This window comes from Sebastes fasciatus, chromosome 12, assembly GCF_043250625.1.
Source record: "Sebastes fasciatus isolate fSebFas1 chromosome 12, fSebFas1.pri, whole genome shotgun sequence".
Classification (NCBI taxonomy): domain Eukaryota; kingdom Metazoa; phylum Chordata; class Actinopteri; order Perciformes; family Sebastidae; genus Sebastes; species Sebastes fasciatus.
In genome coordinates, this window is record NC_133806.1 from 14,753,235 (window position 1) to 14,775,485 (window position 22,251).

Genomic DNA, 22,251 nt, shown 5'->3' on the forward strand with positions numbered 1-22,251 from the left:
TTGATGAATCGACGGATCATCTCAGCTATCTATATATCTATCTATGTATCTATCTATCTATCTATCTATCTATCTATCTATCTATCTATCTATCTATCTATCTATCTATCTATCTATCTATATATCTATCTATCTATCTATCTATCCATCTATCTACGTATCTATCTAAATTATCTGATTCCGTAACGGTGGGTTAGATGTAAATATTTCTCACAACGTCATTGAACACGTCACAAGACGTGAACTCTGAGCTTTCAGAAACTTTCCACTTACGAGGTTGTGAATACCACAAGAGGGGGAAGTTCATCTCTTAAACACAGTAAACACAACCCCATTTGAAGGCACCAGTAACCTCAGAGCAGAAAAGGGACACGATACCGCTTCACTAAAAACAAATAACCACAATGATTACAATATAATAGTCAATATTCTTTTCTTTGTTTGCAGTTACTGGAAAGAAGGTGGGTCACAGGGGGATTGTGGGCTCCTCAGCAGCGGACAACCACCTGAGAAGAACTGGATCAGAGCTTCCTGCGAAGGCTACTCCTACTTCATCTGTCAGCTGCAGCTCTGACACCATCTGTCTCTTCTTGTTTTAACCGAATAATGAACAAACCAATCCTCTATCAATGAGCATCAACTCCTCCATAACATTTCAAATCATATCTCTTTCCACTTCAATCAGTGATATCCAGCAAAGAAAGATAATGAAGCTTTGTAGATTATAGTTTTATATTTAACGCTTGAAGAGCTGTTAATTATATATCATATATTATATTTTTCATTGTGTTGTCTAATTTGTATTTTTAACATGTCACATTTTGCTTACAGTAAAAGTAGTAATAACTCAGGATATGTCACTGTTATATACTGTATGATTCTTTATCCTGCTGTCTGACTTTTAAATAAACGAGGATCACTAAGTTTGTTTCAACAAGGTTTTATTCTCATATAAAAACAAATACACAATAATGTCAAAGTTTCACTTTGTTTTAGCTTAGCATATATTACTGCTACACATGTTTTATATAGCTATAAAAATAACACACTTTCTTCTATAGCATAATACTGCAGGAATAATTGCACCGTTGAATATAATAAAGGCAGATTGAGTCGGTTGAGTCCGCGTCTTGCAAGTTTGTTCGTCGACACTTTACGTGTACTTCATATGTTCAGGACTGGAAAGCCTCGGAGACTGCACACAAAATCTCTTCCTAAACATATTTAATGTCCTGGTCCTCCGGCCCTTCCGGCTCCATCTCCAAACCGAAAGCGCTGTGACGAATCATCTGCCACCCCGTCAGAGACCTCCTGTTGTTGAACGCTCCTCTGTTTTTAGGTCGGAGCTTTGGGGTTCCTGAAATGGACCCCTTTATCGATTCAGTCTTCTCCTCCAGTCCCTCCTTTTCCTCGTCTTTGGAGAAAGCCTTGACGTAACGCCGCATCTTTTGCAACATTGGGTCGTTTCTGTCCTCAACCCTGCAAAGAGTGAAACAGCAGTTACAGTTGCTTCAAGGACAATAGTCCCTTTTGCCATTTTGACATGTAGTTGCAGGGTCAACCCAGGTGTAATTGATCAAATTAATCATGGCCCATTCTATTTAGTGTCACTAATGCACAGTACTAGGGACGGGCCACAATTAATGTTATTAATTACACCTTTGTTTACCCTGCAATGACATGTCAAAATTGCTGCTGGGCCTACACACTCACTATGTAAACTATTATCATGATGTTTAAACGGGCGCTGTAGTAATTTAGTATTGCACTTTGAGGACTCAAGAAACAAAGTATGAACATCAAGCATGTGTCTAACTCCAGAGATGACTACGTTTCCCATTACGCAGCTCGATAGCGTCTTTTGTTAGACTTTCTCAGACTTGACAAAGCTCCTCCACAGCCGCCGAAGACCTCACAGGCTGATTATTACTCCCCATGAGTAGTAAACTAATATGTAAAATCAGTGAAGTGCCCCTTTAACACGCCTTTTGATAAACCATATGATATTATAGCATGTGTGAAGTTGTTGTAGTCCGTACGCAGGTGGAGGAGGTATGATAATAATAGATCTGTGAGAGTGAGAGTTGTTCTTCTTACTCACAGCACAACATGACTTGTGGCTGCATTAAAGACTACTTAGGTTGTGGTCAGTGGACACAATTCTCTCTGGATAGGAAGACTAAAAAAAGTCTTTTGATGTCACTGCACGTAAATTATCCAGATGCAATATTTGCTATTTAAGTGAAGGGTGTTTTTGGCGAGATTAAAGGCCCTGACAACCTTTTATCTTTCAGCTTCTTAGGATGGCTACTGGGGTCTCTCATGGCAACTTATCCTCATACAATGGTAGGTATGATATCTTCTGAAAAATTATTCCTCATTTTCCGTGCGTTTTCCTACGAATGTCCAGCAACATGTGACACAAGTGACAATTTCCACTCCAACTCAAAATAAACTTCCGTCTTCAAAGGAAAGTTTTTGGTTTAGGTTTAGGCAACAAAACTACTTAGTTAGGTTTAGGAAAAGATTGTGTTTTTGGTTAAAATAACTACGGAAGTGACGTAACATAAGTATGGAAGTTACGTGACAAATAAATCAATGTTGATTTCTGGTTTCACACATGTACGAACACAGTCTCCTGGCGAAAGTCTGGTGTTTTTTGACCCACCACGACCTCCTCCCTACGCGGCATTTGTCACTCTTTATACTTCCTGGTTGACAATTATGTGGATTAAATCCGAAATGATTTTGTGGGATATATATGAATTACAGTGCATTACTTTTCGTAGGTATAGCTACAAACATATGAGAACAGCCTGCACATGGACACTTTATTTCTACCAAAGTTTGGAAAGTTTTGGTTGTTTTACGAGAGTGTTTTTGACTGTGCTCTTCTCGATGGTTTGAAGTGGACGGGACTCAGTTGGGAAAAAAGGTGATGTCATACAGTATACTGTATGTCTGTGTCCCAGTGAGGTCACTGTCAATCAAATCAGACCACATCTACACAGTCCTGATGAAGCAGATTTTCAGAATTTCTGAGTGTTGACCTTTTAAAGAGAACATATCATACTTATTTTCAGGTGCATACTTGTATTTTGGGTTTCTACTAGAACATGTTTACATGCTTTAATGTTCAAAAAATGCTTTACTTTTCTCATTCCGGCTGTGCTACAGCACCTCTTTTCACTCTTCACTCCTCTTTGAGGTCCTACCAAACTAGCGGGTAGGTAAGTATTATGCAAATGTGTTACTTGGTGACATCACAGTGTTACGGAAGAAAAGACGGGACTTGAATCAAGGCGTTTCAGGCAGTTGAGGTGCGGTGTTTCTGTGGGGGAGAGTAACTCCCTTTGGTGTGGACTTTGGGCTTTGTAACTTTGCACTTTTTTGATCTGAAACCACATTTTCAGGGGCTTTAGAGCTTTTGTTTCTGTCCCCGTTACTGCAGTACTGTCTCACCTGAGATACCAGCGCTCCCTCAGACCGTAGTTGAGCCCACAGACCCCGAGCCGAGGCCACAAGCAGCGGGGCAGCTTCCTCTCCAGCATCAAAGTTGTGGCCACCACCTGTACAACATCATGAGAGTAGTAATGCACACGGACGTGATGATGTCTATGCATTCATGTTTATGTCTCTAGATGTCTGTGTGTTACCTGAGTCCTCCAGAGCTCGTCTCTCTCCTGGGCCACCCTCCAGTGTGTGTCGCTCATCATGGCTATCAGTAGATTTAGCAGGAGGATGTAGGAGACCACAGAGAAGGTGCAGTGCAGCACGTGGACGATCGGAGGGGTGAAGATGGTGTGGTCCACAGGCAGATCTATGAGGCCCACGCTGAGCTCAAACTGGGAGAAGAGTGTGATGGGGAAGGAGCGGTATGAAGGAATGGACTCCGGCTCTTGGGTCATATACACCATCCACAGGGCTGAAGGAGCAGAAGAAAAGTCTAAATCATCTTATCTCTTACAAGCTGCGTGAGGGTTAAATATTTGTTTGTACATGTCGCCCAGAATATACTCACAGGTGGAAAAACCAATGAGCACAATGAAACTCAGCCACATAAACTTGGTCAGGTCTCCAAATATAATCTAGGGGGAAATGAGACACATGGTAGGTCAGTCTCCAAACACAAATAGGTGAACCTCAAAAACCAAAACAACAACTGAATACATCTGTTTCAAAAACATTTTGGTACAGGTGTCTGTGTGTGTGTTTAACAAACAAATACTATTTGTACGTGATTCATGAGCTCCTTTATCATGCACCACTGTGTCTGAGTCCCACCTTCTGTATCATGATGACATACGGGCCGAGCATTTCAAAACCTCGGGCGAAGAACATGACATTGCTCCAGCCGAGGACTAAGCACACCGCCATCACCTCAGCCTCTCCCTGCACCTCTGTGGCTCTGAACACAAGCAGCAGCACCACCAGGCATGCATAGCTGATACTGGTCCAAACAACAACAACATCAGAGAGGTTAAAGGCTGAACAGTTTGCTTTATTATACTGCTAAGATGTGTTTACTACTCACAGGATAACATGGAAGGGGCCTCCCAGTGCTGTCTGGCCAAAATAACGCTTTGCCCCCACTCTCAGTATATCAGGGATCTGTTGGAAGAGGGGACGCAGGAGGATGAGGCAGTGCAATATACATATAATCAGTATGTAAGAAGATGAAGCATGTTTCGTAAATTCACCTCCAGCAACAGGATGACAAAAGCTCCCAGGATGCTGATGATCTCGCCCGCCAGCCGCAGGCTGTCCTCATGTGTCACATAACTCTCCTGAGAGAGGAAATATAGATGCATTAATATTAAAAGGTCATTATTATTAGAGTGTGTATCATATGCAAGTGCACAGTTTGATATTTATAGTATAGTATATATATGAACAGATAAAGTTCAACTATAAGCTAAAATAGAGTTTTTTGTGTATTTGTGTGATTAGATTTTAGATTTACTTCATATTTTATCATTAGGACTGGATATTTATGCAAAAACAAGGATTCTTGTGCCTCTTGGGGTCCAATGATGGATGAAGTGTTGAGACCTTTTACTTAAGTAAAAGAAGCGATACCTCAATATAAAAAGTAAAAGTCCTGTATTCAAATTTTTACTTGAGTAAAAATATAAAAGTATAATCATTAAAATGTATAAAATTAAAGGAGCAGTGTGTAGTATTTTGGGGATCTATTAACAGAAATGTAATATAATATTCATAACTAAATTTTCATTAGTGTATAATCACCAGAAACTAAGAATGGTTGTGTTTTCGTTAGCTTAGAATGAGCCCTTCATATCTACATAGGGAGCGGGACTTCTTCACAGAGTCCGCCTTGTTGCTCCGCCATGTTTCTACAGTAGCCCAGAACGGACAAACCAAACACTGGCTCTAGAGAGAGCCTTTCACATGTTTACGTTACCTGAAGGCCACCGTAGTTCTCCGACACGCTTGTGAAACTGCAGTAACGTGAGCCACAGAGTGCAAAACTGTGGTACCGCCAGCCACCATCTGACCATGACCTCAGAGCGAGGCGAACGGCGTTACCAAGGTTAGCACTCGGCGGCCCTACGTTACCGCAGTATTAGAAAGGGTGGAGTGAGCGGAGGGGGACTCAGTTGGTTGCAATCTGCAACCACACCATTAGATGCTTACAAATCCTACACACCGTACCTTAAAGTAAAAGTAGCGATACCATAAAATACTCCATTACAAGTAAAAGTCCTGTATTAATTTAAGTATACTCATTAAAATGTTTAAATGTATCAAATTAAGATATGTATGTACCGGTAGATATTGTTATATGTTTCTATATAGCTGTGAAATAAATGTAGTGGAGTAAAAATTACAAAGTAGCATAAAGTGGAAGTACTCAAGTAGTCTACAATGTACTTAAGTACAGTAGTTAAGTATATATACTTAGTTATATTCCACCAGAGTTTATAGTCCTGTATATATAAAATATAATATATCATGGTTTTATGTGGTCACAATGAAATATCACATATATATGTATTTACACACTTGGAGAGTTTTCTGGACCCGGATGGTTTTGTCCATCTCTGACTCGCTGTAGTTCTCCGGAGCGTCCTTCAGAGGGCGATATGCACAACACAGTGTGAAGGTCCCGATGTACAGGAGATACAGAAACAGCAGCAGCCTGACACAAGAAAAGGAGAGAGAGAAAAAATACTGTTAAACAAGACTGGACATGTGTGCAGTTCAGATATTTGACTTCAGTCATCAAATCTTACCTGAAGTAATGTTTTCCATACAGGTTCCACTTCAGACTAACCAGCTGCCTCACAGGGGTCACCTCCAGTATCCTTCTTCCCTGGAGAACAAAACTAGTTTTAATTTCTTCACATCACATCAACGTTATTATTTATACTGCTAAAAGACAGTGCGTCTTGTGTTGTACCTCTCGCTGGTGACTGCCCACGATGAGCTCCAGCACTGACATGCTGTCGGCCCATGAATCGATCTCGGTCAGGTCGTACAGGTTAGAGGTCAGAGGGCCCAGACTCCACTGGACAACACGCCTTTTATTAACTAGGTGCTGAAACGCCTGAGAGAGACAGAGGGAAGCACGGCAGTGAGGATAGGATTAGTGAAATAATCTGCTCCACCTTTTCATGTTGGTTGAGCCCCTCCTCAGGCTTCTTATCACTCACCACAACGTTTCCCTCTTTGGCAGCCAGTTTAAAAGGTGTAAGGCCTCGGTAGTTGGGCACCATGTCGAGTGGCACTGACTGGTCCAGCTCTACATCGCGTGCCATAATCAGTTCCATGGCCTGGCACGCGATCGTCTTGTTGGGCTGCAGAACCAAAATGTGAAGCACTGTGTTACCTAGACAGAAAACAAGGGAATGCAAAAAGAGTGTGTAGGCAAGAGACAAGAACAGGAGACTGTTAATAATTTAAACATCACACAGATGTAAAATAATGTTGTAGTCTTCTCTAACTCTGCTACAAGAGGACGTATTACATACCACGGTAATCCTGGACCCTGGTGCTGGCCCCTGCGTCGATCACCATGGAGATAATGTCCTCATTCCCAGCACACGCAGCAAAAGACAGGATGTGCTCACCTGTTGACCAAATGTACATTTTGAAAAACACCATCTGTTTTGTGTCTCTTAAAAACATAAAACATAAAACACATTATTTAGGAGCTACTTGGGGTTCAGTGAGGCCACAGCCACCCCACTACCCCATTTTACAGTAAGCATGCTGACTTACCGTAGTAGATGAGTCCTCCTATCCTCTTCCTGAAGTACAGACCGGTGACTCGAGGTGTAGCCACGTCACCGCCACGACTGATGAGGTGATGAACCAGATTGATGTTCTGATTCACCACAGCGATGTGGAGAGGAGTAACACCTGAGACAGAGTAACGTGCATCAGTCCACTGCTAATATACTGGTTTTAATTCCACCTGTTGTGTAAGAGTAGCTCATATTAAACATTAAACGTGTGTCTTGCTGTCAATAGTCCTGTTCCTTATGAGAAAAAAAATTGTTATCTTGCTTAGCTGTAGTATTCAAATCATTTACTGAAGTAAACATAGTAATACACTATACTACACTACAGTATATATAGCTGTCAGATCAGTGGTGGACTCAGGCTGTCTGAGGGGCAGGGTCTAAACATTTTTTAAAAACGCAGAAGGTTTTCTAGCTTGTATGACAGCCTGTATGGCACTACATCACATTTTCTCCATTTAAGGGCACCAGTTAGTTCACTGCATCACGTTTATTCTACTGGAAGGGCACCTTAGGGGGCACTTCACCATATTTTATCTACCTTAGTGTCAGATAAATGCAGTAGAGTAAAAAGTACAGTGTTTTCCTTTAAACTTTAGTGGAGTAGAAGTATAAAATAGCATAAAACAGCAATAAAGTACTAAAAAAAATTGTCCTTAAGTACAGTATTTGAGTAAATTTACTTAGTTACTTTCCATCACTGGCTACGGAGCCCATCCTTGCATTTCGTCATGACTAATCATGTGTGCATCAAATTTAATCATGTTTCACTCTCTTAAAGTGGAGGAAGAGGCTGTTAAGAGTTCACTATTGTAAATTGTTGCTTATGGTGTTTATTGGTCAGATACTTTTGTAAATAATTCACATTTTAAGTGTTAAAACCTTGACTCATATGAAGTGAGAAAGTGGTTTGACTGTAATAAAAGTTGAGTAATAGCTACTTTGTGTGAAACTTTTATTGTGTTATTTGTTGGCTGTGATGCTGTTATGTGCTCATATTTGCTGTCAGTTACACCAAAAACCTCACAAGTTTTGCTAATTATGTGAATTACTGTCTTATAATAAGCTCTCATATTTCAGAATTATAATAAATGCCTTTTGTAAATTAATTTTCGGAGACGAACCTAAACTTTACATGTAGATAATCCCTCATAAATCTTAAATGCAACTATTCACATCAAATGTTTCTTCATTTTAAAATAGCTATTGCTATTCTCAGAAAACAAAATGAGCAATATATCCTCATTTGAACCTAATAACAGATATTGAGATTCAGATTAATGATGTAGTACAAAATACAAGAAAATTAATGCATGAAACTTCAATCGATCCTCTTGCTTTTTATCTCTAACATCTTATCTGAGTCTGTCTACTAAGTCCTTTTTCGTTTTCTTTGTTGCTAGCCATAAAGATTACCAGTGAACACGTACAATGAAACTGCATGATGTGTGTTTGTGCTTGTGTCTGAGAGTTTATGTGTATGAACCTTGGAAGAGCTCGGAGGTCATGGGCTCGTTGATGAGTTCAGGAGCTCCGTCCATCAGAGCCACAGCGGCGTCCAGGTTATCAGCCATCACGGCAACGTGGAGCGCCGTCTCACCAAGAGCTCCTGAGTGACAAGGTTATACAGTTTCACACATTACAACCGACACTGCCCTATACCCTGAAATAACAACAGCCACATTTCACAGCAAAGGGCCTTTACCTCTCTCAAAGATGTTAGTGGATGCACAACTCAGCAGCTTCTTGATGCAACCAACACTGTTCTTTTTAGCCGCGTAGAAGAGAGGAATGTCATTTATGCTGAGAAGGACAGAAGAAAAACAACACATATTACATTTAAACAGGTTTGGCTTTACACCTGCATGTGATTCATTTAGACATAATTGTTGGAGGTAGTGGAAAATGGTGAATTTCTTACTATTTGGTGTGGAGCAGAAACGTCTCATCCAACATCTCGTTCCATCCTTTCTTGTTTTGGAGGCGAAACCTCAGTTGGCTCCACCAGTGGTTGAGCTCGCTGGGAGCAGATCTGGCCAGAGACGGAGACATTGACACCTGATGTTCGACTGGAGGAGACAAATGAAATGTGAGACGAGGACACAAAGAGAAAAGCAGTGAATTAAGACATGGATTCTTTCATTCATTGTACTGTTTTCAAAATAAAATACAATAAAACAAGCGTCTCAATCTTACCCTTAAACAATAAAAGTGCCGCTCCTCAACTTCTGGTGATCCTCAGTCATAACACTCTTGTCAAAGTTGGACACAACACCTGTAAAAATGTCCCTGAGGAGAAGTGAGCTCCCTGTGGCATCACCTTATATATGACCCCAGCCGTGAGGGAGGAGACATGTGGAGGGCCTGAGAATGAATGGTTGGAGAGGGAGGATGAGTGAACAGTGGACAGGTGAGACAGAGAGAGTGAGGCTGTAATGAGCAGGTAGACTCTCACCGCAGGTCAGAAATCCCACAGGGAAAGTTGGGCTTTAAGGTTCAACTCGCCGTTCGACCGGGAACTCCTTTATCATGCTGATCTGAAATTATTGTCTGTATTCTGTCACCTTAAAAGTGAAGTGACAATGGTCTAATCCCAGTATATCTCTCAGCTATATTACCAGGACTGTCTGCATTCCACCAACTAGCACCTAAACCTGCATGGCCACTATAAAAAATCTGCAACTTCATGACAGTCAACACATTGCGGTCATTGTTTCTAGTGAACCGTTAAAGGAAACCTGTTTGGAAATTGCAAGCTTGGACGTCTGAGCCAGGGTTTGTAATTTAAACCTGACATTAAGGCACAATTGTCCAAGTTGCATTATTTCTGTTCTATTATGAGTAGGCAGATTTCTCCAGGTGAAACTGGGATTATTCAGTGGAGCAAATCTGAAAACATGATGTATGATTTTCCAACATGTTGCATCTTGTACAAACACGCACGCCAAACTAGTTCCATTCACAATGATTTAACATGTTGAGCACCATTCATGTGTCAACAGGAATGATCACAAACACGGTAATTGCCATATTACAAAGACCATAATGATCATTTGGAGGTTGAAAACGTCACGTCACTTTTCCTCTGGAGGCGAAAAACAAAGCTCATGTTACATTGAATTTTGTTTTGTGAACTTGTTCTTTATTCCAGGAGAGATAAAAAAAAAAAAGCAACCGACTGAACCCGAATCACAGATTTAATATCCACACATTTGTAAACTGCTGAATCAGTCAACTTTTACAACATCTCTGGTTATCTCGGTTGTAGCGTTGCAGGTGTTTTGCTGCACCATATATAGCTCATGACTAGCAGGCTGGTCAGCCGCAGGATAAACAGGGTTTAGGAGGACTCTATAGGAGGCCCTGATGATGGCTGCCGTCGTGGCCGTCATTTAGTATTGTGGAGATAATAGCTGTTTACCAGACGGAGAGCACCATCTTTAAGCAGTGTCATAAAGACTGGTGGTTTCCACTCTGTTAATGTCTTTATAAAGAAACAATAACACCATAAAAACATGATTTTGTGGTTTGTGTGTCTTCTGTTTCTGGAACTACATAGCAGCAGTTCTTTCACAACACTTTGTTAATTTGAGTCGGGACACCACAGAAAACAATTATTACAGACACCTCTGGTGCTTTTATGACAGTCGACAGATGCTCTTATTCAGAGTGACTTCACACAATAGAGCTCAATTATCATTATTAAAACAGCTCTTTCTCTAATACGAACTTTAAACTTTTAATACTCTCAATGTTTCTCAATTTCCTCTTTTTGCACATTTAAAATGACATTAAATTGGATTCTGTGAAGAAACATCATCTTAAAATGCAATTGTTTTTCTGATCGGACAATGATATCATATGGAAGATTCCACATCTTGTGAGTAATTCTCATATTTCTCTATAATTCAGCATTAGATATTCTCAGTGGTGAAATAAGTTCAGATATTTTAAGTCTGGAATTGAGTCCAAAAAAGTTAAATAAAAATCTGCCAGTGTAATAATAAATATATCAACCTGTTCTCTATCCAAACTATTTTGATGATCAATCAATCATTAATTTTTCATGCAAAATTGGCAGAAAATGCAGTTTTCAGCCCTTCAAATATGGAGATGTCCTGCTTCTCTCTGTTTTATATTATATTAAACTAAATATCTTTGTGTTTTGGACCGACAAAACAATACATTTAAGACATCATCTTGGACTTTAAGTAACTGGGATGGACATTTTTCAATATTTTCTGACATTTTATAGACTAAACGATTAATCGATTAATCTAGAAAATAATAATCGGTTTAATCGAAAATGAAAATAACCGTTAGTTTCGGCCCTAACGCAAACCATCTTGTTTCTAAAAAGTAGCGTATCTCAGCATTACAACACTACTAGATGTACTTAGTTACTTTAAACCACTGGACATTTTCTGTGTTTTGAAACGTCATGATGTGAACAGCATTTGGTAACTCAACATGCCTTTGTAAAAATGACCCAGCAGTCTGACATTGAGGCAACGTGAAGACCAGTTATCGGACAAAGTAAAATACAACACAGTGTCAGCCGCATCAGACTGGCAGAATAATGTGTAAGCGGTCTTGCTATCAGATCCAGATCTGCTGTCATATCAGCAACAGCGGGACATGTGGGAAACCAGTGTCTGTTCTTGGACTGCTGCTGATCCCAGCAGATCCCAAACTCAGATTTGACTCAAACCTGCTGATCTGTGGAACCTGAAATACACCGAGTTCACTCTTTAACACGGTGAAGGTGATATCAGCACACCAAGGTGAATATAGTTATTTATTCTGTAGCTGCATTAAAGCTAAAACTGGCGTAATAGTATATATATATATATATATATGTTATGTACAGTGCTTCTCCATATAGAGAACAAGGTGGCATTATGGATGGTAGCTGATGACCTTGCATTCATTTATGGTTTTATGAACATTGTGGTATATTTTTCTCTGTTGGATGCCTTCATGAACCATTATCAGTTCATTTGTTGTGTATTTTTATGCACCAACCCATCAGGCCACGAGAGATATCAATTTTAAAACAATGGTAATTTGTTCCAACTCTAAGTTGTCATAAAGTGTTGATGATATGAATGCAAGTTGTGCTTACTATGGTCCAATAAAACATACATTTTTGTACACACAAAATACAAACACACACAAAAAGCAATATATTAAATAAAATCATATCATTTATTTTAAAAATTTGCACAATTATGGAATAGTGGTGAACACTCATACAAGTAAACACAGCTAGTAATGTGTGTAGCCTGACACACTTCTCTTGCACACACACACACACACACACACACACACACACGCAGCATTATGTACAGCATATACCTGATGTACACATTAGCACACAGCCTCATTTACAGCACAGACACACAGGTTCACACTCACAAAGCATTTCGCCTCCTTCCTTCAAGTGTAAATCCGTCTTTCCCGTTTCACACATTCACAACGCTTCAATGACTCAGTGTCTTTACTCTAGCAATCAAACAAAAAAGAGGTGAAGTGTGAAATGTACACATAAAAGGTGGGTGCTGTTCGGATCCGTCTTCGTTGCCGATGGACGTGTTGTGTTTGCAGCTGAGGTGAAGAGTTTGTAGTATTACAGTACATGAGCTCTGTAGTCGCTGAGAGACACAAGAGTGAGAGTGAGTTCTTGTACAAACTGGGCTGCTCTCAAACCCTGGATATGTCTTTTAAAGAGGGGGAAACATGGCTTACAGCTTTTAAAAGCATTTCTTTTTGTTTTTACAATTCCATGGCAGTGATTCATAACCTCAGGGTTGATTTTGGACTGGTGATTTATAGCATTTTGTTGGAACAAACTGTACATTTCTTCTTAAAGCTAATGGTAGCACCTTATAAGGCAAACCATCGGCTGCTAGGTAGTACACTGTTTTCTTTTTTGCTGACAGTTTTTAGCATTTGGCGTTTTAAGTAGAGAGGAAGTGACACAACTTTACAAACAACTCAAAAAATATTAGAAAAAGGCTTTGATTGTCTTCACGCAATTCTTTGTGTGGAGAGATCTCCATATTAACAAAAAGATTTTTATAGTTTTTTTGTGGGTGGGGAAATTGAAAAGTTTCAAGGAGGGACGGTAGTGGAAGAGAAGGTGAGAGGTAGGATTGCAGATGGGTGAGGAGAGAAGAAGGCAGACAACAATAAAGTGAAATCTAGTGAAAAACATCGAGGAAGTCCTCCTTCTCCTCAGCAACTCCTTAACCTCACTTTGACCCGGACTGCAGCTCCCATAGTGCACCTCTCCTCTGTTATTTGTGGTGAGTGACTGGCAGGAAGTCCGATCCTCTTTTTCACCCCTTCTGGTTGTCGTGTCGGTCGTGTAGAAGAATACACAGAGTGGCACTCGATGCTTTTTCCTCAAACAAAAGCTGATTCTCTTTTTGTTTTGGCTTAAAATGTGCTCCATCAAAACCGAATGAAACCGGACACAACAAGCAGAGGAGTGTGAAAACCACAGGAATCCATAGCACAGGTTGTACTGTAGGTGGATTTCACACCTCCACCTGCCCCTGCGTCAGATAGGCTCTGAGCTGCTGGGCTGCGCTGACGATCTTCCTCTGGTGTCCCACCAGGTTCACCCCGAGATTCTGGACATCGCTGAAAGAGAGAGCAGATGAACCGCAGAGTTTAGTTTCAACACACAGTTCAAATGCTTGTTGTTTGTCCTACCTGAGGACAGCACTGGTGGGTCTGCATGTGTTAGTCCATAAAGGTCTGCAGCAGCTCAGTTGTTTTATTGATGCTCATACTGATTTATCTTAAAGCTTCTCCTTTTTACTTTGGCTTATCTTTATTTTTTTATTTTTTTTTATTGAAATCTAATTTATTTTCTCACTATTCAACTTTCAAAAGTGCAATATACATACACTGAACAAAAATATAAACAACTCTTGTTTTTGCTCCCATTTTCACTCATTTAAATTAAAGATCTAAGACTTTTTTCCTCTGCACACAAAAGACTTAAAATCCGTATTAGTGAGAACTTCTACTTTTACAAGATAATCCATCCACATGACGGGTGTGGCCCATCAAGGTGCTGATTAAACAGCATGATTGTTACACAGGTGTGTCTTGGACTGGTCACAATAAAAGGCCACTCTATTATGTGCAAAATGCGCATGTGTTTTTTTTATCTTGAAAAAAAGAAAGACATTTATGAGGCACTCTGAACTGTGGGTTTCACATGAATAGGGCTATAGATGTGCATTTTATAGTTACACAGACTGCATCCATGAAGACAACACTTCTCCAAAGTGCCAGACGCCATCAAAGGTGAGTGTTTGCTCTCTCAAGTTGGTTATGACAAGGGACTACAATCAGGTCAAGACCCTGGTGGGGATGACGAGCACGCAGATGAGCATCCCTGAGACGGTTTCTGACAGTTTCTGGAGAGATCTCAATAAGTATTTTGACCAAAAAAATATTTCTTTTATAGTTTTTTGTGGGGAGCTTTAAATCCAGAGAAATATCAAGTTGGTTATATAAATATACCCCAAACCAAACATCCTAGAGCAGAGAAAGGGTTTACAATCTCCCCCCATGTATGACTTCATTAATGTGAATGAAAACCCGTACACTGGTCACCTGATAACAGCTAAACCATCCACATGACAACTGATCAATTCTGTCCGCTGAGGAAGGCCGAAAGATGTGAAAACCTTCGGAAACACGAAGTTAAAGGGACCTTGTGTTGAGAATTTTCTTGTTAAGTTGCTGTTTCCGAGGTCAAAAATGAACATTTCGGCTCAGCTTTTACTCCGTTTGTAAAGGGATACAGATTGTTGACCTTGAAAACAGATGGAGTTTTCCCATCTGTCATGAAAAATGCTCTAGAAACAGCAAGAAAGTGAACCTTGAGCTAAATTAAACAATAATAAACTATTTCTTGGTTGTACCTTACAGGGTATAAGCTCTGCAAAAAAAAGTGTTTCATTCACAAGTTATGTGAAACAACATTGGGTGAAAACAAAAGGCTGCCTGAGGTGTAGAAAATCAATCTAAAACTTTATATGTTATGGAAAATGGTGGGCAGTAACTCAGTCATAAATAAAACCTCCTACAGCCTTGTAACGTTAGAGTAATAACCATCTATACTCACTCCATGCTGAGCCTGCTGACTCTGTCTAACGTGTCCAGGTGTGCCTGATCAAACTCATCCTGATATTTCTCCATCTTCAGCGCCTTCAGCCAATCACTGACTGTTGCCACTGCCGTTAGGTCTGTTGGGGTGGGGCTGAGCAGCGGCTGAGAGCAGCTTCTGTTAAGAGGGGAAAGGTCAAAAACGAGGGCATGAGAATCCATAAATACGGCAGATTGTTCATCACCTGCTGCCTCTGATATGTTTTGCTCAAGCCAGAAGCCGGTGTCTTACCGAGTTGGCTCCACCTTGAGGGCGGCGGGGTGCCTGATGAGCCGGTCCAAGGAGGAGAGGAGCGAGTCGAAGCCCGGCCGGTCCCCTCGCTCAGCCTGCCAGCATTGAAGCATCAGAGAGTGGAGGGCAGAGGGGCAGTTGTGGGGCGCGGGGAGGCGATACTGGTCTGCTACTGCCTTCATCACCTGCACAGACAGCGAGTGAGACATCAGACATTAGCAGCATAAGCAGATGGTGTGAGGAGTCTCGTGTAATTGCTTTACATAAAATGTCACAGACCACTGAGGGCTTGTAAAGAGTGACTAAGAGAAAATTATGCAAATTCCAGCTGCTTGGCATTTTGTCTCCACTTCAATGTGTCTGTTAAATCAAGAAGAGGGGGATGGTGGTAAAATACATTTATTTAAGTAGCTATCTACAACTTTTATGCACTGGTACCTTCCTTTAGTAAACGGGCCTCATGCAGGAAGCAATACAAGAACAAATTTCCTCTTATTTTTGTTCGTATCCACGATTTGTTCACCAATGTTTTCTTATTTTTGCTCTTCTCTTAGGTAAGAGAACATTTTTACAAATGGTCGAGAGCACTCTTACCGAGATAAGAGAAAAACATCTAATTTTCACAGTCCACAAATTGTTCGTCCAACGCAAGGAAACATGGATTTTTGATTTCAGGAACATTAAAAAATGCGTGAATATCATATAATCTAAGTTAGATTATTATACAGTATGTTTTAGCTTTTTTTTGTGGCATCTCTCGAATTCGTGGGCATGTGCCAGAGTATTTGCACACGGCACAACACCTGGCTTTATATAAGTGTTTAAGGGACGTTACCTATGCTAACACCTTCCCTGATATAGTGTTTAAGGGGCGGTAACTATGCTAATAATAAACAATCTGCCACAGTAACAGCAGATTTGGATGCTTATGAACGTACTGAAATAAATTTTTTTCTCTTAACAGAAAATGACGAGAAAATATAAGAGAAACGGATAGACTGGAGAGACTGATCAGGAACAACATGCAACAAAGGTCTCCGGCCGGATGCCAACAGTGGACGTTGTGGCTCATGGTTGGTGCCATCAGGGCGCTCCAGGACTTTTAATAGCATGTTATTACACTGCAGCAGTTAAACTCGTACTTAAGCGCAGGATTTGAGTGCATTTCCATCTCTGATTGATTATGACTTCCTTTTGCTCAAGCAACATTCTCCCACACACTCACTTCTTGATTGCTCATGTCCCAGTATGGACGCTCTCCGTATGACATCACTTCCCACATAAGTATGCCGAAGCTCCAGGCGTCGCTCGCCGAGCTGAACTTGCGATGCTGAAAGGCTTCTGGTGCTGTCCACCTCACAGGAATCTTACTGCCCTGATAGAGACAGATAGTGTTACACTGGAAGCAGAGATCAGGAGCATTAAAAATGAATCTTCCGATATACGTACCAGTGAGGCGGTGTATGTAGGTATGTTGTGGTCCAGGCCCCTCATGAGTCGGGACAGGCCAAAGTCAGACACTTTACAGACCAGGTTGGAGTTGACCAACACGTTCCTAGCTGCCAGGTCTCGGTGGACAAAGTTTCTCTCAGAGAGGTAACGCATCCCCGCACCGACTCCTCTGAGCATCCCGATGAGCTGGAGGACGCTGAACTGGCCCTCGTTCTCCTAATAGAGTTAGGAGGGCAGGATGGAAGCCGAGCACAGGAGGACGGGAGAGGAAGAGATTTTTTGGTTTATAGTGAAACGTGTGTGTGCTCCATAGACTGTATATAAAGATCAACGACATGACAGCTACCCAAAAGCAAAGAAGCCAAAACATCTGGATCGCCCCCTGGTGGCTGGCTGCAGAATAGGAAGTGGAGACACGCCGTCTATCTTTATATACAGTCTACGATGCAGTCATTAGAAACATGCCAAAGATGGAGTCAGTGTGTCCTTGTCTCACCCTGAGGAACGCGTCCAGGGGCCCGTTCTCCATGAACTCAGTGATGATCCTCTCTGGAGGGGTATGAGTGGTCACGCCCTCCAACTTCAGTACGTTTGGGTGGTCAAACTGTCCCATGACCCCCGCTTCACTGAGGAATATCCCCCTCTCTCTGTCGGACGCGCCCCACCGCAGAGTCTTCACCGCCACCAGCACCTCCCTGCGACCCATCGGACGGTAGCGGCCTCGAGAAACCTCCCCAAACTGGGCTGGAGTAGAGAGGAGGTGGCCCAGATTACACTCTGTTGATACTTATCACACAACTACGATAAGATTTAAAAGAAAGTGTCCCGCCTACCTGCACCAATCACCTCCTCAATCTTGAGATGAGTGGGATCTATCTCACGGGCAAACTCTTTGACAGCCTCACTGGGGTCCTCATAGGTGGATGGGTCCACATAATACTTAACTCCACCTGGAATAAAACGGCCGTGGCTTTTTATCATTTTATTTTCCACATTTCAACACATTTATTGTCATGGTACGAGGTTGGGATGATCTGCTCTTGCACAGCAGAGAGACCTTATTCTACACTATGAAAGATACACAGACTTAGTACTGGATTTCTAAAATATTAGTTTATAACACATGGAAAATTGAATTCAATTTCTAAATAAGGTCTGCCCCATACATTCAGAGAGATGTTAAGCCATTGTTTAATTTTTTGGGTGAAATAAAGTTTCTATGGAGAAAAAATCTTTACTTGAAATTAATTATTTTACATCTATAAAACATCCACTTGATTAAATATTCATTAAATAAACAAAAAGAAAGAAAACTAATAAAAAAACAAACTTTGTTAGTCACAGAGCTTAAGTATGCAAATCATATGGCTTGTTGTTATAATAGGTGGCCTTTTGCACAAAGCAAATATCTCAATTTAAAAAAATAAATTGAATCAAATCTAAATTAAATTGAATGAATTATGCTAATGCTCACCTCGGTTACTGATGTACCTCTGGAGTCTGTCGCTGTACGGACTCTCCCTCCTCTTACTGCCATGTAAAAGCAAACAAAATGCATGAACGTGCATGTGATACAAAAAAACAACAACCAGATCATATGTCTGATCATGCGAATGGATTGACAACCCACCTGCGAAATACCACCACAACCACAATCGCTGCCACCACCAGGAGGAATGCTGCTCCGCCCATCACTGAGCCGACCAGCAGAGGAAGTCTGTTCTGGATCTGCTGTGAATGTTCCTCTGTGGGGGAGAAAGTGAGAAAACCATCAGCTGTTGATGTGTCATGGAGACAATGTTTTTTTTTTTACTGTTTCCAGAGCTGGAAAATTACAAACAGTGTTGTTACTGTAACTGAATATATTTTTCATGTGTTTGCTCTTTAATGAGTACACTCTAAAACCAGACAGTTTATTTTAATTTTAAATTTATATTTTTTATTTTGTTTATTTCTATTTGTAATATTTTATATCTGTATTTTTTTATTTCTATATAATGTCAGTTATTTATTTTATCCCTTTACTTTTCCTTATTGTTTTCCCTGTTGCTTTTGACATTTCTTGAAGGGCCAAGCTGTCAATCAACTGGCTTTGGATGTTCCTGCCCAGGCTGAGTAGTCAATTCCTGCACACATATACTCTAATTTAAATTTTTAAAAAATAGAATAATTCATATGCAAAAAATAAATATATATTTTTAAATATATATATATATAAATACAAATATATAAAGAAATAAATTAACAAATAAATATGAAAACAAATGAAAATGCTTATAATTATTCTTCTATATTGTATTATTTGTCTTTATATTTCCACATTTATTTTCCTATTCTTTTACAGATTAATTATTTTTAATGGCACTCCTATGACTCCATATTTCTGTACATTATTAAGGCCTCCTTTCCTAAATATGGTAAATTCCACCAGCTCAGTTGTGTGTTAATTACAGTAATGCACTCTGACTGAACTGGATGTCACTGGTGTTACAGTAAACAAGCGTTGTACCCAAGGGCAGCGTGGTGAAGTAGATGGTGTTGCTGTAGGGGCCGTAGCCGCGTTCATTTCGAGCTCTGATCTGGAAGGCGTAGATGGAGCCGGGGATCAGAGAGTTGACGGTCACTGTGTTGGTCTCACTGTACACACTCGCTGCGCTGTCCACATCTGAACCCTGAGGGGACACAGAGGAAGGACATGTTGTGGTGACTCTTGTTATGCATCAGCTGTGCAGCATGTTTGCATGTGTATTCACTGTGAGTGTACCTTGTCATAGTATCTAAGCTGGTACTCCAGGATGTCTCCATTGGGCCTGTCAGGCTGAGGCCACGAGAGAGTGATGGAGTCTGGGGCTCGGCTCAGCTGGTGCATCATGGGAACTGTGCTGGGAACTGTGGGAGAGGACAGATGATAAAGTTAACCCCATCATCCAACAACAATAAAACAGTAAAGTTGTGCTGAAGTGACCAGAAGGGGGCAGTGTTACAGAGCTTGTCGAGGATATTTAGTAGAGCATGAAAGTGGAGGTTTTATGGAGCGCCAAGCAGGATCTAGTTACAGTCACTGTGCTGGCGGGCCAGACCAGTTAAAGGGAACTTTCCGGCATTCCTTTCATTTAATCAATAAACTCTGAGAACAGACACAAGAAGGTTTTAGATAATTTAAGTTCATGGAGACTTTTAAATCAATCTTGATCAGTTTCTTGGAAAATCTCGTAATAGTGTACTTTGTCTGCACAATGCCCCATTCTCCTCCCCTCTTTCCACTCGTCTACTTTCATCTGTCCGTCTTTTTGTCTTCCCATCTCTCATTTCTCCCTTTCTTCCTGCACAGTGACTATAATGGGATCTGACAGGATATTGTAACCTAGAGCAACCTCCTGTCCAGAGAGCAGGAAGACAAAAGATGGAGCGGAGAGAGAGAGAGAGAGAGAGAGGGAGAGACACACAGTATCTACACAAACACCATCATCAGAGCATCTCTTCTCTTTCATCTCATCTTTTTCATCCCCTCTGTCCCGCGCTCACCTGACTGGCTCGTAGTGAAATTGATGCTCGTGTATCGAGCTGGAAAAGGACTCAAAGCTGACACCTCATTCATGGCTTGCACCTGTCAATAAGAAGAACACACAGATGTGACACACAAGGCTTTTTTTACTTTCATGACGCGCTTTTGTTTGAGAAACAAAGCCTGACACGTGCAGCTGTGTCGGCCGGTCAACAAACACCAGTAAATGGGAAATATCTGCCCATTATGAATAAGAAATAAGCTATGATTTAGTTGAGGTTCCACAAGCTAAATAATAAATGTTACTGTGTATTTGCTGATGTGGAGCTCATGGGATAATACGGCACAGAGGAACTGCCTCCTCTGTGGCTCCAAGAAACGTTTCAGCAATCAAACACGTTGTTGTGCAGGTGCTGAGGCCAAAAAATAGATGTTTATTTCACAGGGTCACAGTTATTCTTCCATTCATTTCAATGAAAGGGAGTACAGTGTTTTGAATCCTTGAAATGTTCCACCAATAACACAAAGGTCTTCCAACTCAGAAAAGCAAGAAGTGCAAAAAGCAGTTATGATTTAAAACCAACTCTCGTAATAGTTTTAGACTTTTACAAGGTGACAACCGAGAGTGTTTTGTGCCTTTGACAGACAGTCTTCCACAGTACCTGTATGAGATACGTGACCCTGGTCAGCAGGTTGTTGAGGGTGACCTTGGTTTGTTTCAGGTTGGTCTGGGAAGGGCTGAAGGTGACGCCCTCTCCGCACCAGGAGCACGCCGCCGGGTTGGTGAAGGTGGCTGAGGGGCAGATGCGACACACCACCCCGTACCACACTTCGACGCGGCCTCCCATGTCCACCGGAGGGCGCCACCTTAAGGACACCCCGCCGTCGCCGCTCTCATACTCCCAGGTCAGAGAGACCGGAGCAGATGGAGGAGCTGTGGAGGAGATAGGGAGGGGTTTGACATACATAATGTAAGCGGCGGACACTTAGATGGAAGCAGCTGCTGAAAAGTTTAAGATATGAAAGAGGCTGCTTGCTGGCAAAGACATTCAACCACGTTAAGTAAAACGGAAAGAACGTTATAAAACAAAGTTTGGCCGTGACACAATTTAAGTGAGCAGAGAAACTAAATACTTAACAGGTTTTCTTTCTGCTGGCGGATATACATTTCCATTATATTGTGATAAAAAAAAGATTCTGTGCATCTCGGTTCTCACAGTCTGAGTAGATGAGAAATGAACATGGAGGCCCCTTGAACGCCTCCCAGAGAGCCAGGCATTAACAAACAAACCAACAAAGCTCACTTGTGCAGGCAGAAGAGTTGGCATCATTGGCTGACCGGTAAAAGCCGCTGCGACATTCACACACACTCGATCCCTCCTGGCTGGTCCTGCTGTTGGAGGGACACACCGAGCAGGGAACGGAGCCCGCAACCGACTTAAAGTAGCCCACCGGACAAGCTGCAGAGAGACACGAAGACACACAAAGAGGGTTGAGCTTCATTCTCAGTTTACAACCAAATAAATAAAGCGTTCACTCTGAGTCAGTGGTGTCCAGTGCTGTGCCAGAAATGAATCTGCAGGGTTTCAAAGCTACACAACAGA

At 41.3% G+C, this 22,251-nt stretch overlaps 2 protein-coding genes across 2 annotated transcripts in view; both read right to left on the reverse strand.

Annotated features, from left to right (window-relative positions):
- Window positions 1-924: 924 nt before the first annotated feature.
- Window positions 925-9,566, reverse strand: trpv6 (transient receptor potential cation channel, subfamily V, member 6). Its single transcript, XM_074653366.1, has 17 exons — window positions 9,465-9,566; window positions 9,190-9,337; window positions 8,974-9,071; window positions 8,755-8,877; window positions 7,246-7,386; window positions 6,996-7,094; window positions 6,678-6,853; window positions 6,425-6,571; window positions 6,258-6,337; window positions 6,028-6,163; window positions 4,701-4,787; window positions 4,535-4,611; window positions 4,285-4,450; window positions 4,022-4,088; window positions 3,657-3,925; window positions 3,463-3,569; window positions 925-1,479 (listed from the first exon to the last, which is right to left on the reverse strand). Exons 2-17 carry the CDS (start codon window positions 9,318-9,320, stop codon window positions 1,215-1,217), a joined length of 2,169 nt encoding a protein of 722 aa, XP_074509467.1. The 5' UTR covers window positions 9,321-9,337; window positions 9,465-9,566; the 3' UTR covers window positions 925-1,214.
- Window positions 9,567-13,105: 3,539 nt separating this feature from the next.
- ephb6 (eph receptor B6) overlaps window positions 13,106-22,251 on the reverse strand; it is a 45,720-nt gene continuing 36,574 nt past the window's right edge. Inside the window, exons 6-19 of the mRNA XM_074653367.1 lie at window positions 21,952-22,107; window positions 21,310-21,581; window positions 20,668-20,749; window positions 19,907-20,031; window positions 19,652-19,814; window positions 18,773-18,887; window positions 18,617-18,672; window positions 17,976-18,092; window positions 17,639-17,886; window positions 17,140-17,358; window positions 16,916-17,065; window positions 15,691-15,875; window positions 15,418-15,576; window positions 13,106-13,916 (exon numbers count right to left, since the gene is read on the reverse strand). Of these exons, the coding sequence (XP_074509468.1) occupies window positions 13,811-13,916; window positions 15,418-15,576; window positions 15,691-15,875; window positions 16,916-17,065; window positions 17,140-17,358; window positions 17,639-17,886; window positions 17,976-18,092; window positions 18,617-18,672; window positions 18,773-18,887; window positions 19,652-19,814; window positions 19,907-20,031; window positions 20,668-20,749; window positions 21,310-21,581; window positions 21,952-22,107 (2,153 nt within the window). The 3' untranslated portion in view covers window positions 13,106-13,810. The remainder of the gene's footprint in view (window positions 13,917-15,417; window positions 15,577-15,690; window positions 15,876-16,915; window positions 17,066-17,139; window positions 17,359-17,638; window positions 17,887-17,975; window positions 18,093-18,616; window positions 18,673-18,772; window positions 18,888-19,651; window positions 19,815-19,906; window positions 20,032-20,667; window positions 20,750-21,309; window positions 21,582-21,951; window positions 22,108-22,251) is intronic.